The sequence below is a fragment of the Trachinotus anak genome, unplaced genomic scaffold (assembly GCF_046630095.1).
Source record: "Trachinotus anak isolate AG129_WGS33_773 ecotype Australia unplaced genomic scaffold, CSIRO_AGI_Tana_v1 ptg000011l, whole genome shotgun sequence".
In the NCBI taxonomy this organism is placed as follows: domain Eukaryota; kingdom Metazoa; phylum Chordata; class Actinopteri; order Carangiformes; family Carangidae; genus Trachinotus; species Trachinotus anak.
In genome coordinates this window covers 24,286,738-24,303,527 of record NW_027273862.1, presented here as the reverse complement: position 1 = coordinate 24,303,527, position 16,790 = coordinate 24,286,738, and the positions used below count along the sequence as shown (strand labels likewise).

At 40.1% G+C, this 16,790-nt stretch overlaps 1 protein-coding gene across 1 annotated transcript in view; it reads right to left on the bottom strand.

Moving 5' to 3' along the window:
- Positions 1-16,790, bottom strand: part of LOC139627963 (A disintegrin and metalloproteinase with thrombospondin motifs 7) — a 75,195-nt gene that overhangs the window by 11,410 nt on the left and 46,995 nt on the right. The window contains exons 17-23 of the mRNA XM_071489194.1: positions 14,873-14,999; positions 12,747-12,960; positions 9,396-11,246; positions 8,834-8,986; positions 7,882-8,055; positions 6,630-6,776; positions 4,687-4,849 (exon numbers count right to left, since the gene is read on the bottom strand). Coding sequence (XP_071345295.1) covers positions 4,687-4,849; positions 6,630-6,776; positions 7,882-8,055; positions 8,834-8,986; positions 9,396-11,246; positions 12,747-12,960; positions 14,873-14,999 — 2,829 coding nt within the window. The remainder of the gene's footprint in view (positions 1-4,686; positions 4,850-6,629; positions 6,777-7,881; positions 8,056-8,833; positions 8,987-9,395; positions 11,247-12,746; positions 12,961-14,872; positions 15,000-16,790) is intronic.

Below are 16,790 nucleotides of genomic sequence, written 5' to 3'. Positions count from 1 at the left end.
TTTTAAATTAATGAAAATAACAAATTCCCTATATCTGTTCCTTCTTATGTTACATTTAATGACTACTAAATGAATTAGTCATCAGAGATTTGCCATGCTTTGCTGCTGGGAATAGGTGAACTAAGGTTCTACTCTTACAGTCAGCTGTTGCCTCAAGTATCCTTCATAAACCTCTCATTACCTCTCAGTTCATCCCACAGGCCCCCGCTTATCCATCGCACAGAAAATATACTGTGCGATGGATAAAATGACCTTCTGCTCCATCATTTAACATTCCCATCATGCCTAATCCACAGTAACCTGAAGAGTTTCTGATCTGTGTCCAGTTACAGTTGAGATTGCTCTTTGGTTCAGTGCTGCATGAGAATGGCTTTGAATTTATATCTGCCTATAAGCAGTGATGTGGAGTGATACTTGAAGAGATGTGACAGGAACTGTCACCCATTCGAATGCATGCCAAACACACAGTGTAAGATCGGATCTAACTGTGGTATAATTCTAGTAATATTGGTGCAAAATAGTGTGTGAATTTTGGTGTTATGGCCAAAAATGTGTTTTATGTGGTTGCAGTAACCTTGAACTTTGTCCTTTGACCTCCACATTCTAATGAGCTTGTCTTTGAACGCAAGTGAATGTTAACGCCAAATTTCAAGAAATTCCCTCAAGGCTTTACTGAGATATTGTGTTCTTAAGAATAGGATGGACTGACAGACAACCTGAAAATATAATGCCTCCAGCCATGGCTGTCACTGGTGCGGAGGCATAAGAAGTGGGAAGAGGTAAAAACTCTAGCAACACAAGAGCAACTTTATTGTCAAACCTGCTGAAACCTTGCCAGGCTTTTCTTTACAAATGGGAGGAAAAGAAGAACATTTACAACCATTTGACTGCCTCGCTGAATCAAAACAAATTATTAACTGAATTGATGGGTCACACACAGTGCCAAAATGGCCATCTGTTTGCTGCCACGTTATCATCCTCCTGAAATATCTATGATAACACTTTAATACCTCTATGCCTTCAAAATGTCAGCAAAGCTGGCGTTCAGACTCTAACAGGCTGCCCTCTGAGGAACACTGTGATTTCATATCTGATATATAAAACACAAATGCCACTGAACTGCTGTGGCCTACATCAGAAAACTGAAAGAAATAGTGAAAATTGTGTTTGGTACTTGTTTGGTTAATTAGAGAATGCAGAAATATAGAATGAGCTGCAAATGTGATTAATATTTTTGGAGATTATTTGTCAATTGTCTTGTATTATGAGGGCGATGAAGCTGAATAAACTCCATGTTCCAGTCTGTAGAGTTGAACAGTAAACTGTGAGGACAATTTATACCGAAAATCCAGGAGAGGAAAAAAAACCCCAGCTATAATCCGCTTTCCTCTGCAGATAACCTGTGCCTTCAAACATCAACTGCAACAAAAATACACCTCTACTGTAAAATTGGAGTCTTTCCTCGCCATCGTCTTCAAAGAGGCATGCACATCAAAGCCAGATGTAACTTCAGATAAACTTCAATCTGCGTGTAGTTGACAGTTTTTTGATACAGTGTGACATAGTTGCAATCCAAAGCAAAAGATGGAAATGTCAAATCATGAATGATGCGTTTCAAGCAAAAGAAGATGTACAGCCTATAATTTACTGCTGTGAATAGTTGCTTTGATTGCAAAAGTCTTCAGCTCCAAGTCTGAAAAAAAAAAAAAAAAAAAGTAGTTCTGTGTGCCTGTTAACAAAGAAGACCTTTGACGCTACTGTAGTCAGTCTTTCCACTGGTCTTGTGATGTTGCATCATTAGAGGAAGAGCTGGTGGATCAGTGCTGCTGCTGACGGTCAAGTAGCATGAGGTCAAAACAGCTGGTACCATCAGATGTTTTAAAAATGAATAAAATACTGAAATAAATAATACTGAATACACAAAACATTAAGGGGATCCTCTTGATTGTGAAAGACTCCTGTACTATCTCAACGCTTAAACACTTCATCCAAAACATGTTCTCTCTCTCTTTTTTTATTACCACTTGTCCTATGCCACCATATAGATTTGAGAAAGGAAATCAGTCAGAAACAGAGGCTGTAAATGGATTTACCTCATATGAGTACCTCTGTGTATTTTGTACATTCTGTGTGTTCTTTGTTGTGTACTAGCGTTGGAGCTCTCAAGATTCACACCCTCATTCACATTGAAGGTCTTGGCAATTGGTCTAGTTTGACATTTCACTTAATATCCCAAATGACATGTGTAAATAGTCACTGTCCGATCAACAGCCTTGCTTCAAGGTCAGACCTTTTCCTGGGTGTAAACTGCATTTTCAGATGCCCTACACTCTTGCTGCAGTTACTTGACATGTGGGTCCATCCTCTTTTCTTGTATTGCAGTCAGACACATACATAAACATCAGTGGATCTGCCAGGACCTCTGAGACTCTTAGATTGCTTCCTGGGGTTTGGTAATATTAAATAAACAGAAACAAAAGATCCTCACACTATGACCAATAAAGACTGTTTAATTCAAATCACCTCAGCAAGTAAAGACAAACCGTAGATGAACCACCCACAGCTGACTCCAGATATTAAACATATCTACATACAGGAGGATTGAAGAACATCATCATCATGCCTCACCTCAACTGGCCCAGTACAACAGGTATCTGCAAAACACAACAATCCACAAACCACACTAAGAGACTACAGCCACGCCTAAGGCTCTGTGAGCAATGCTTTGAGCTAAATGCTAACACATCACAAACCAAAGTGTGGGACAAACTGAAACTTTGACCTGATGATGGTGCAACATGCAGAGTTGCCCATTCATCAGTTATTAGAATTCGTCCTGAAGGGGACATTAATGTCTCGATCTGATTTCATGGCAATACATCCAGTAGTTGTTGAGACAATACACTCAAAACCACAAAGGTTGACATGCTGGTGCCACTAGAGGAAGACTTGGGGGTTGAAGAAAATCAGTAGGATTCATCCTCCCAGGAACATGACTGTCTGCACAAAATTCAATTGCAATGCCTTCAATCCATGCAACCAAAAGACAGACCAACACTGCCATCCACTGAGTCATATCCAAGCATGGGTAAAGAACACCAAGCCCTCAGGAACAGAGCTGCACTGTGCAGCAATTTTGGCATGGTGGCCACATAATATATCATGTGCTCACATTTTAATGTTAGACAGAAATGCTTCTAAATATTCTTTTCTGTGTTGGTAAGTAATGTGTGACAATGGTCTTTTATCACAGCAATCTATCAAGTCACAATGCAAGTAAAATGGCTCACACTGCAGATACTCCAGAACAACACGACAGTGATTCATAAAGATATTTTATATTTGAGTTGGATTTACAGATTACCTTCAAACGATAAAAGATACACTGTTTAAATGATGAATTTCAATTATAGGAGCTTTACCAGTATACCGCAACAATATGAATTTGAGGCTTTTTTTCTAATGACTCAAAGTCTAAGTAAATGCTGGCATTCCTTTGAAGACAGAGATCCTTGTACCCTCTGTGTATTCCATATAGCCATATCCATATATTCCATATCCATATAGGCTATAGGTGGCTAATTTGTTTTTTAACAGAGAAAAATATTTTTAACTTCAATTTGTTTTCTTATTGTCAATTGAAAATTGCTGTTTTTTAGTTGCTTTGTTTTATAAATTTTTCATATTAAAATTGATATAAAAAGAAAGTAAAGAAACCTTAATGCTTCCTGCATTACAGATGTAGTTCAGAGATAAGTCTGAGGCAAAGGATGTTAAAAGTTGTGTTTGTATCTTACATGTTACTTGTGTAGGTGTGTACACAGTATATAGATAAAATATAAAAACACTTCATGAGCCTGTACTGATTCTTTAAGTGAACCTGTCCTTTCATCCATTTACTGTTTATCCTGTTCAGGATTGCTGGGGACTGAAATGGACTAAATGATAACAACTATTTGTGGTAATTGTATTCTATATTCTAGGTTAAAGCACATTTACCACAACAGTTCACTCTAATAGTTGCTGCTAAAATTTAAATAACATTGACACATTAAGTCCACTAGTTTTTTTTCATATACTGTTCATTATAAATATAAAGCCAGGTGGCAGCAGTCAAAAAAATACAACATAGACATTATTAATTTAGTTTAATTTAATGCTACATTAAATCCATGAACTGAGCTTCACTTGCAGTGTGTGGAACAATAGTTGCTGCCATGAGTCACCAACAGCTGATCCACTAGCACCTCAGTATGTGACTACAAGGTGATGTTGGTTGGTATGTGGCTGTGAACAATAGTTCTTTTTGCCGATCTGGATATTGAATGTTGGCACGCAGGAGAATTATGAGTGTTCAGTCAGTGCAATTACTGATGTTGAGAGCAATAAAATACAATTCAATACAAATTCATCCAGCTTCACAACAGGGAGCTGGGGAACAGTGCAGAGTCTTTTAAATTTAATCTTTTTTACTGAACCATCAGCTGAAGGCACACTGTCCTTAAGTGCTCTCTACAATCATGTTAATCACACTAATGCTTTTATTGCCTGATTCTATTAGTTCTATGCTTCAGAGACAAATGGAGGAGCAATCCCAAATAATCTTACAAATAACCGTGTTACATAAAACAGAAACAAATGAATTCAAATAGTAGAGATTATTTGATTACAGCTTGATTTGCTCACCAGAGGGGGCGCTCTCACACTCCTGTATGTGACACTTCTGGGTGCGCTCAGGCTGCGGCTCATGGTCACACTGAGCTTGATCTACTTCTTCATCTGTCTCCGCCTTTGTGTTGACACATTTGATGAGTCGATGCTGAACGCCGCCACCACAAGAAGCTGAACACTGCAGGGAGAGTTTTGGAAAATTTCTAAATGTTAATGGAGTGATGCTCCAAAAATGTCTTCTTAGTTTTACATTATCAAAACCTCATATTTATTTGTGTTAGAGTGACCAGACCCTTCTGTTGTCTTCTCCACTTATTATGACGGAGACTGACACGGTAGTGAGTTTGTTTTGGCCAAAAACAAAAACAATTCATTGCAGCAGGGCTGACAGCCATCATTGTTGCTTTTTAGGACCAAACACTTTATCTTTCACCCTGCACTTGTATCAAGTCAACGAACATGACAGGGAGGATCTGAGGAGCCTTATTCCATTAGGAAAATCAAAAACAGGGCTATTTTTCTAATCCGATTGTGCACATGTTTGCATTCATGCTATTCATGGACACGTGGACATGTTTTATCTTGACCGTGTTCAGATTAAAGATTTTTAGACTCTGTTTTGCCACCGCTGATGTTGTTCAGGGATTAATAAGACTCTATTAAAAGACCTGCCTTTGTGGACAGAACTGAAATTCAGAAAGCACTCATAATTCCCAGTGTGGCTGGGTTATTATGGAACGACTGCCTGCAGCTGTTTATTTGTGTATTGACCAAGTGATACTGTGGATTCTGGGAGATAGAATTGTTACCCACAGTTAGATGCTATGCTTTCATCTGTGCATCTCAATAACCCTGCCTTCACTACTCCATGTGACAAAGGAAAAAACAGGATATCTAGGATTTCATCTACTGCCAGTCAGTTTAAGAATTCAATACTAATTCTAGACACTAATGGCAAATAATGACGGCATAGTGGAAACTCAGCTTGAGAGGCTTTATCGCCTCAGTACTGCTGACAGAGTCTAACCATTCATTTTTTGTTGTTGCTTATCTGGGTCTAGGTGACAGTTTTCTTTCAGTTCCAGTTTTCTGTCCCAAATTCTTCCTTTGGCTATTCAAGAGCCAGTCGTTAAATTTCTCTTTATTTCTCTGGCCACTGCCAGATCCTTCGACCAGTCTCTGTGCATCTCCCTCTTAAGCAAATCACCAGTTTCTCCATCAAAGTAAAACTTATAACTTACAGTATTATACTCATCATGATGCTGGTGGCCATTGTCTTTGAGTATCCATTAGTAACAATGCTCTCCCTCCATCTTTCCCTCTCCATCCACATTGAGTGACCAGGACCTCAGAGGCCTAACTTTAAGTCCTTTATATAATCTTCATAACTACACCTGCTCCTTCGCTAAATCATTACATGTATAAATCTCTCAGCCACTGCCGCGGTGCATGCTTAATCATCTTGTGTTATATATACCTAAAAAATAATTACGTATAATGAAGTAAGTAAATTAAGTAAGTAAGTATTTAATATCTTGTTTGTCTCTATTGTTGAGGTAATGTGGTTCACTACGCACTGTACAGTATTCATAAAGCTTTCTGTCAGGATCTTTAGTACAGATTTAGATACTTTCAGTGTGCACTTATTGACAAATTGATCACATCTTTTTAAATTACTGTATGGATTAGTCTGAATTTGAACATTGCAGGTGCTTTAGAAAATGAATAGTAGGTTGCACAATGTGAATTACATTTAAATTAGTATGGAGGCTCCGTAAAATGTAATTTACATCCCTTGTCCCTCTGGTATTAACACCATCCCTCTGCCATCGACACATCAAGTTTAAAATCAGTGTACATTCTTCATGAAATCGCTCGATGACTCATGCATCCTGCTGGATTATTCTCTCTTGTTTGAACTGTTTGGGCTGTTTCGTGTGTGTGTGTGTGGAGCGTACCTGTCCCCATGAGCCAGTTAGCCACTGAGCACAAGGCTGGCTGTTACATGATTGGATGTTGCTGGGCTGAAGCTCCCTGTCGCATTGATCCTCCTCTGGACAGGTGACAATACGCTGCTGCTCACCTCCTCCACATACCTCAGAGCACTAACCACCACACACACACACACACACACACACACACACACACACACAGAATGATGTGTAATATGTCTATGAGCCTGTGTGTTTCGGTACATGCAGTAGAGTCTTGGCAGAGTTGACTGCTAAGCTTGTAGAGAACTTTCTATTGGTGTTACGGTATTTACTGACTATGAACAATCAGAGGATCACACCAGTATTTTTGCATGACTCACCATTGCAATGCGAAGTGTTTGTGCACACTTTACGTTACTGCCCATGACAACACAGTGCTGTCATTTCAAAGTTTTGAATGCATTTTCTGGACCTCCCAAGAAGTCACTGTTTTTTGTTCTTTTCAGTACAACTTAAAAGTCAAATTGCAGAGACTTGGAGCTTGCTTCACAAACTCCCATCAATTGTGACCATTTACTCTTTTATGTCATATAATTGTTGCATGCTGATTCAATTGAAAGCAGAGATTCTTCTCAGATGCTCCACTTGTTGATGGTTACATATGCCCGTGGGAGGCTCCAAAGTCTAAGACTACAAAAACAGCCTTTTCACTGCAATATGCGACTAAAGTCATAATACTTTTCTAAAGTACGTTTTATAGTTGACTGTCCTGTGGGTTTGCTTTTCATTCCCAAGATACAGAAATCCTCAAGGTCAAGCCTCACAACCTCCCACTTAAAGGCTTCAACTCAGAGGACCTACACACCATAAATACACAATTATAAAAAAAACATAATTTGAAACCAGACTGAATGGTGACTGTGGCTGATTTCCAATCTCAAGCAGCGTTCACCTCTCAGCACATTGATTTTCCTTTTGCACAAAAATGAATAGAAATATTTACCAAAGAAAGGGTAGATAGAAATACATTCAAAAACCAAATGAAAAACCACTGGATGGTATGCTTTGAAAAATGTGCAGTCATATAAATAAAATGAAATGTAAGTATAATTCTTTAAGAGTATATTATGAGGTTTATGAAAATCAAGGTTTCAGCATGTTGCCAGATACACATTTCATTACTACATTACCCTCCATTCTATCCTATTTAGAAACCATGTATACACCACTATTGTTTTTTCACAATATCTCTGATTATTTGCCTCATTCCACTCACCTGACCCCAGGAGGAGGTGTACCAGTCGAGACATGGCTGGAGGTTACAGGGTATTTGCGTTTGTGGCCTGGAGGACATGGCCCGGCAGTGGAAAGGTCGTAGGGGCCTTTGATCCCGCATGTCAAAACAATGGACTTCTCGTGATTTAATGCCGCCTTCACAATTCTTAGAGCACTGGGAAAATACATGGCATCATTGTTATATATCCAGCAGTAGTGAGTTTATGGCAACTGGATTTGCTGTGTGGTTTTAATGGGTTTCATCACTCATCCAAGAAGCTTCAGTGAACTGGAGGCAGCTTTAACTGATGGATAAGAAACAAAATGTGTGCAAGACCAAACAACACTTTCAGATGCCTTTGACTCACTACATCTGAATAACCTATGATCTGAACGACTACAATCTTCATAGATGAATAACTGTAAACTTCATTTGTCCAGGACAGTTTATCTTATTTAGGGCTCATCATTTTCAGTTTCAAACAAAAAATCTGGGAACTTCAGTGTCATCAGTGTTTATTTTAAATATTTACTGCAGCCACGCTACTGCCTCTCTGAAGCTGTATGAAGGGACAGTGGTGCTTTGAGCTAAACAAATCATTTAAGTTAACACAATTCATCCTAAGGGGAAAATGAATGTCCCAACCAAATTTAATGACCACACATGCACAACCTCATGTTTGCTCTAGATAAAGCCAGAGGATCACAAGAGTCCTTGGAGTTTATTCCCCTATAGACCATGAATGTCTATGCAAAATTTCATAAGCAAACTATTTGATAGTTGTTGAGATATTTCACTCTGGACCAAAGTGGTGGATCAACATTGCCATCCCTACAGCTATGGCACAAATATGCCAAAATAAATGCAGAAATCCAAATTTTCAGGGTAACAAATTTGTAAAAACCTAAAGTAAAACCACAACCTTAGATACTGATTTTGGTAGTAGTCTCACCTTACTCCATTCCCCAACTTTCCATGTGGAGCAGGGGCGCAGGTAACACCGCTGGGCTGGAGCAGGCCTCTTGGCCGGATCACAGTCAGAGTCTGAGCCAGTGCTGCAAGCCAAAGTCCTCCATATAGCACCGAGACCACAGCTGGTGGAGCACTGCCCACAAATGTAGTAGGAGGAGAACACCACTTAAACTTCACAAATTGAGGGTTGGACGCATAAACAGCATAATCAGCAAGCATAAACAAGCCTCACTGATATTAATGCAAATCATGTGCAACATGGTCAGGCTTTAAACCTTTTCATGGTATGTAAATGTAAATGCTATGTACAATACAGCAGGGGTGCGAGCAGAAGCAATCATCTTCCAAATGTACCACAAAAAGTCACGACGTAAACCAACATTAGTTGCATTGTCTCTAGCTGAAAAGATGTCTCCAAACGATTTAGTTAAATGTGTGCAGGGACCAAAACAGGATGTTTTGTCTACATAATAAAAGCAGACAGAGACATAAAGAGGGAAACACAGCTGGAGTTCAGAATGTGCGGGCTAATGCAGACTCACAGCGCTCCAGTTTCCGGTGACCCAGTAGGCAGCGGTAGCGACTTGTGTGGAGGCTGAAGTTTGGGCAGATGTTGGAACTGGAAGTGGCCTCAGAGTAGGCGGATGGGTTGAAAAAAGGAGCCCAGCAGGTGTTGGTGAGTCCATGGGCTTCACTGGTGTTGTGCTACGTTGAGGAGTGGCTGCTGAGTTCGTTGGAAGCTGATATGAAGGGCCAGGATCACTGTTAATGTTGCTCCCCACCAACGGGGGAATGACTATTGCATTGTAGTCAAAATCAGCTAAATCAAACGGTGGCACTTGGGATGTGGAATCTGTTCCAGTTGTTTCAGTGACAGCAGGTTTTGTAGGTATCTGTTCCGTTTCATCTGGCAGGAAATCAGCTGGAGAAGGCTTAGTGGCTCCCTCCAGGTTTGTAGGAGGTATGATTTCTGTTCCAGTTAATGATGTGGAGTCATCAGAGGCCTCTTGGTTACCTGAGCTTGGCAGAAAGGGAACAGGGAGAGGAGTGGATTTCTGAGAGACAGGAAATGAGGTTGTACTGAGGTCAAGGTCAGTATCCCATGAATTGTCCTCACTAGGGGCATATACTGTAAAATTATTCTGATCCAAGTCCAAATCCTCCAACGTGAAGGCCGGTGGAAGTATTATTGATTGACTGGTTGTTTGAGGTATTTCTGAAGCACTTTCGTCCAGCTGGACTTCAGTGCTAACCTGAATAATAGTTTCTGGCGTGGGAGAGCCTACAGGTTCTGGACTCTCTGCATCGTCTTGGTCTGTGGAGACATCTGGACCTTGAATACTTTTTTCATTGAGACTGTACTCATAATCATCACTTCTCTCCGTCTCCTGAGTACTCACTGTACTCACAGCGACAATAGCACTAATAATTGTTTCATGTCTAAGAGTAGAAGCAGCATGTTTTGGAGTCACAGTGACATGCACAGTGGGATTTTCCTCCTCAGTGAAATTGCCATTGTTATTTTCTGCCTCCTGCCCAGATTGTCCCCATTTCACATCCTGTGTAGACTCCTTTGTCGTGATGTCCAGACTAGGCATTGTTGTAATGCTTTCAGGCCACCAATCATTGTCATGACTCTCTTTTATCATTTGTGCATGCGTGGTAGACACTGGTGGTGAGTGAGTAGCAGCCACAGGCAGAAGATAATCCTCAGAAAGGAAGTCATCCAAATTTTCAGAAATCGTTTGAACAGGCTCCTCTGTTGCTGCATTTTCACTGTCCTTCACTTTGTTCACATCTGTGCTCGGTGGCTCTCCAGTGTTCAAAATGTAGGCAGTGGTCTTTGAAATAGTAGAAATGACTGAATTAGCTGTGGGAGCTCTTGTAGTCTCGGTGGTGGCATATTCTTTTACTCTGTGGGTCAGCTTGTCCTCCTGTGGAGCATTTAATCCGTGACTGTCCCCTGAATCCTTTCCATCGCTCTCAAAGTCATCCGACAGGTCTTCATGGAAGTTGATAAAGTTATAGTCATAGTAAAAATCATCAACTTGAACACTGCTGTGATCAATATTTTCAATGTTATTGTGATAGTGAAAATCTCCCTCGAGGATGTTATTAAGGTCATTATGATTTCTTGGTTGGGCTTTGGTGGTGCTGAATTTGGGAGGAGGTTTGGCTTCAGGTATGGAGTTAATTTCATTGAGCACTTCTTTGCTGGACCAGCCGCTTCCAGACCAGTCGATACCTCCGAAGTTATCCACAACCTGTGGGCAGTCCTGAAGGTAACAGGTACCCACAGCTAGAGGTTTCTTTTGGGGGTCACAGTCAGTGCCTGTGTTTCTGGAGCAGGTGACATTACGGCGACGTACTCCACTTCCACAAGTCAGTGAACACTGCAGAAAGAAAAGAGAGAAGGATGCTAATTATATGCACGACAAGCTCCAGTGGTATTTCTCCAGGCCTGTACGTTTTGTAAAACAAACAAACAAAAAAAAAAGGATACACTATACAATACATCACTTCAAATGCATGTAAAAGGTAAAAACGAAAAAATAGCCCAAGATATACCTGAATTGATGGTATTTCTGAAGGAATAAAAGGATAAAAGTTTAAGCCGCATGCAAGTAACTTTTTTGTAATATTTTTTAGCTGAAATAAGCTGTTAACATGGAGAGATGCTGTGAAAGACTTCTGTGACCCAGACTCACTGGTCAGCCTGGCAGCAGTGAAAAGATAATCCCTTCTAAAGTTTTTAAGCGAGCCTCAAAAACTTCAGAACCAATCAGAGAAGGCCAAAGTCAGCGTAGAGATCTCACGGCTGTCAATCAATATGCGAATTATCTTCTGGTCTACTACTCTTCTCGTATTGAAGCTTCAGGCTCGCCTTAGCCTGAAACTGAAATTTTGACTTGTGATTGTGCAAGAATTAGAGTTGAGGGATCACCAAGTTACGACGACCCATCCTGAGGCGGACATGAATATATGGATCAAATTTCACAGCAGCTCCTCAAAACCACAAATGTCAACCTGCTGCTGAGGATAAAGGAAAAGTCAAGGATTACCAAGATCAACAGAACTCATCCTCTATGTCTGTAATATCTTGGCGATCCATCAACACCAACAGTTGTTAGGATATTTCAGTCCGGACCAAAGTGGTGTACCGACCATCTGTCAGACAGACATTGCCTTCTGAGATACTGAGGTACAGAGACACAGCGGGAGAAGGATGAAGTAGAGTCAGGAAGTTCACACCAGGGTGAACCTTTTTAACTAAAGGCTGTAAATGTTGTTAATGCAGCTTTCAATTTCTGTCTGTCCTCATTCGGATCCCCATTAGCTTCCACAAAGTGGTCGCTAGGCTTTCTGAGGTCTGCAGAAATAAAATCAGGATTAAATTTTAGGCCGTGTCTTAAAGGTCATTCATTCGTTTTTTAACAAGTTGTATCTATGTGTGAAAAGCAGAATTGGACAACCTCTGTGTAGTCACCACTGCCTGAGGGTCTGAGGTAATCCGCTGGCTATAAGCAATCAGCAATATCATAAATCATCTCTACCACCAAGGGTGAATCTGGTATGTACCAAAAACGAACCATGAGGGTCTGTCTATGTGTTCCAGTCAAATTTCTAGCAATTGTATTTTCAAACAGCTCCAGATGTGAAAACTTACAACAGGTGCTGCCAAAATGAAGAAATGCATTATCCAAGAACTAGAATGACTTTCCCCATGATGACCAAATAATTTAACAACATCTACAACAGAAAGAGATTTTCACAAAATGTGAAATTGGCTGTAAGAATTTCTGGTGACAGACAGAACAATTTGCATTTTAATTTCCTTTTGAAACAACACAGTTACCAACAAAACAGAAGCTCATATCCCAACCCAGACCCACCTTTGACCAGCTGCCAGTGGTCCAGTCTGCTGGGCAGGGGATGTGTGTGTTGCAGGGGGATAGCGATTCAGGTTTGGGCATGTGTTGGCAGTCACTAGGCTGCAGGGCTTCCTGCTCCTCCACACTTACTGCCTGGATGCAGAGCACCGTCCTTTTAGCCAGACCTGAGCTCCCACAGCTCGCTGAGCATTTCTGCCACTCCCCAACCCACCATCTAAACACCGAGACACAAAAGATGCAAAGATTTCCAATTTAATTGTTCACTTGTGATGGAAAAGGACAATATATTACAACTGCTCAAAAGTAGATCACTCACAATTACAGCTTTGGATGACTGTTATAAAGGTTCACTGAGTATGATTTTATCGGACCCCAGCACACAATACCCACTTTTGGGGTTACTCTGGTTGATGGTCAATAGCAATGTCTCTAGTTTTGCTTCACTAAAAAGGCGATATTTGCTTGACTCAATGCACATTTTCACACTGATGAAATACACTGTTACAAGCCAAGCACCATCATCACAAATGAACAACCATTACTGAGATGTTCATGTTGTTAAAGTGTGATAGACAGAAAGAGGAACAGAATGGTGGTGATAATGTTTGCTTCACAGCAAGAAGTGTGAGTTTTCATGTGCTAAGCTAAGGCTTATTCTTGGTTTACTACAAAATCAACTACTTCACAGACAGTTAGCTATAAAACAATTACTCACAAATAATAATTACACATGAAATTGCTTATTTCTAAAAGCAGGAATGTGTCATCTTCCAGTGTAGCTCCTGCTGCTCACTGTCTGACGTGCACAGTGCAGTGTGTGTGCATTGTTTCCTGGAGTTCCTGTGTGTGTTCCTCGGCACACTTGAATTTTGTGTGGGATTAGCAAATGACCAACAACAGTGAAAATAAAAATATTTTCATTTTCATTAAATTGCTCACTCTTAAAAGCATTTTTTTCACTGTTTGATGTTGATGTCCGACATCATGCAAGGACTTTTCAACAATACATACATTGTTGCAACTTCCACAGAAATAGCGAACAAAGACTGAAGTGCATTTTCTGTAGCAATGGAACTGATGCTGATCTAAACAAGTCCTTTTGGAAACTGAGAGCAAATTGAGGTCTTTCACCACAGATACTACAAAAAGGTAACAAGCTACACTTTGATGCAATAATATGTGTGGGAGTAAAAATATCTGAGGAGTGGTGGGTCTTTGATCTCAGTGCAGCAACCTGCCAGCTGTGTCCAACTAGCTGCATATCGCTCACGTCTACTGTGAAGAGGATGTGCTTTCAAAATACCCATAATTTGTTCTCAATTCTGGGAGACTGAAAAAAATACAATCAAAAAGTTGTGTGAGAAATATGAGAAAAAGAGGTTTTATTCTCCATAGAGTCCTTCTTTTTCTTGAGTGCCCCCCTCCTCCTCCCTTAATAAATCACTTGTGGTAATGCTCCACCAACATTAGGTGAAAAAATAGCATTGCAGCTATCCACACACCACTCAGGGAAGGGAACGGTTTGATAAACTGAAAGCACAACAGTAATACAGCTTTTTATTACTGTTGCAATTTCCTCATCACCTAATCTTTACTATTAAAATGGCTATACTATTGATCCCCAGGGGAAATTAGGTGTTGCTTCCTCAAGAAAGGAACTATGACAGCAAAGAATAAAGACTAAATTAAGATTAGATTAAAAAAGCTAAAAATATAAAAACAAACATAAAATGTAAAACTATGTCCTTATACTATGATGAGGAAAAATCTACAATATAAATATAAATGCAACAAAATATGGTGTAATTTCACAGTTTAAAATTGCACTTGTCTGAAACAACAGTAGAATAACTGCACTTGGTGTTGTACAGAGAATAGAAGTTTTGCACCTGTTTGTCCTGTTATGTCAGAATTGCACAGAATTACACAAACAATGGAAATACAGTTTATTTTTACATGGCATTTTTTTCCTGCTGTGCAATCATATACTAAACCACTGACAACTTTGGGTTTGGTGACTTGGATTATGTCCAAGCGTTTGCTCCTGCAACTGCTGCAAAAGCTAATTGTCTTTGCCTCTGAGTGTGTGTCTGTGCATACCGCTGGTGTCATCAGTGTCAACTCACATGGCTGGACATGGATCCTTGTTGCAGCTGGTCTGGTTATCATCAGGTCGGGTTAAGGGGTCACAGAAGTGCTCCTCTACTATCCCAGTTGTCTTTTCCACACAGTGGACAATCTGCCTCTGAACACCTGGAATACCAGTGAGAGGAGGGAAAAGCTTTTGTGACACCTTGTTCACCACATGGATGATTAAAGGTAGACAACATTACTGAACGCACAGCAACACATTTCTCCATTATAAAACCAGGATCCAACATCATCAGTTCACACCACATATCATCAATTTCATCACTAATTTAACACAATTTAATCCACATTGTTAGTTAACTCAGTATCACATTAACATAAATATCTTACACACAACACATGCAACAAAATCACATCATGACAAACCAGTTTTCTGTCCTTTCTCAGCAAATCCTGAAAGTTTCCATCTAAAATAAGACGAGTTGGACAGAAATACATTTCCGTATTTGCCAGACTGAGGAGTGTTACGTCCAGGTTTCAGACAGCATTACACAAAGCAGTACATAAAAGGACTTATCTCGTGAGACTGTGACAGATTTATCTCCTCTTGTGATACCTCTGTCCATCATTACTGTTGCCCTCCTGAGGGAATTTCCACCCCATCGGAGCAGGAGACACCTCTCACCTCTCTGTGTCCTTTGCTCAGGGCCTGCTGGGAGCCACACTGTGTGCCTGATAGCTAATTTACACCTTCAAAGACATCTGATAAAGGACAAGGCAACCACCTTAGATTGAAAGACAGGTGGAGGCAGGAAGAGAAAAAAAATGCTGGAAAACACTCAAAGCCATGTTGATTACATGGCCTTTTTGGCTAAATTTAAGAGCTACTTGAACAGTTACTGCTCTGTGATCTCACACTGTTTTAGATATTGTGCTCTAATGCATTTTGAATGTGAGTATTGTTGGTTGATGTGCTAATTCTCAGTGGAGTAGGAAGTGGATTTTCTAAAGAAAGGACATTTGGGTTAATTTTTGTAGCTTGCCTTACCCAGCGTGGACAAACAAGGCCCAAGCCATTTACTCCACCAGTGGACAGTGTTGAAGCATCTACAGCTGCTGCTCTTATGGCATTTACAGCAATAAGTTTCACCTCCAAACCGATATCCAACCCTGGGCTCTAAAGACCAGAAAAGATTTGAACTATTTCCACCAACACAGACAGATGTTTAGCCTTGGCAGTTAGAAAGGAGTGCATGCTGAACAGAGAGAAATACCAACACTGTTTTGCCAATTTATGCTGCACGCTGCATGGAAAGGCAAATAAATAGAGGGAAAAGACTTGGGGACAAAGGCAACAAGGACTGTGCAGAGCTGCAGGTGAGTAAACTTCAAAAGTGAAGTGAACTCCAGATGAGATACGTCTCTGAAAACTGATGAACTGGAATTTAACTTTTTTCTTGGCCATTTTCAAATAAAACAATTACACAAACTTGCACATGTTTTGTCAGCTGTTCTCACTCTAGCCATATAAATAAAACATGTTTCAGATAATCCTGACCAGGCTGATACACAGCGACTGTATGAGAAAACAATGTTGGACCACTAACAGAGAAATGAAGCACTTACATAAAACCAAATAGTATGATAGCTAATGTAATCATACCTCTTTTAAAAAAATATTTCTGGTTCAGCAGTCAAGTAGAGGATAGATCTACACGATCCATATCAAAGACACCGCTCCTGAGAGTGAAGCCTGTTACTACTGCAACAACTGCCATGATCAAATTCAACATTTGTTTCAGGTGGGGAGCGAAGCTATTGTCTATTTCTGTACTCGTACTGTACTTTTATACTTTTTTGCATGAGCAGTTGGGTTACAAAATGTCAGATTCTTTGATAAACAGGCAGAAGTCTTACAGAAAAATTATAAAATCATAAAGTAAAACCTAAAAA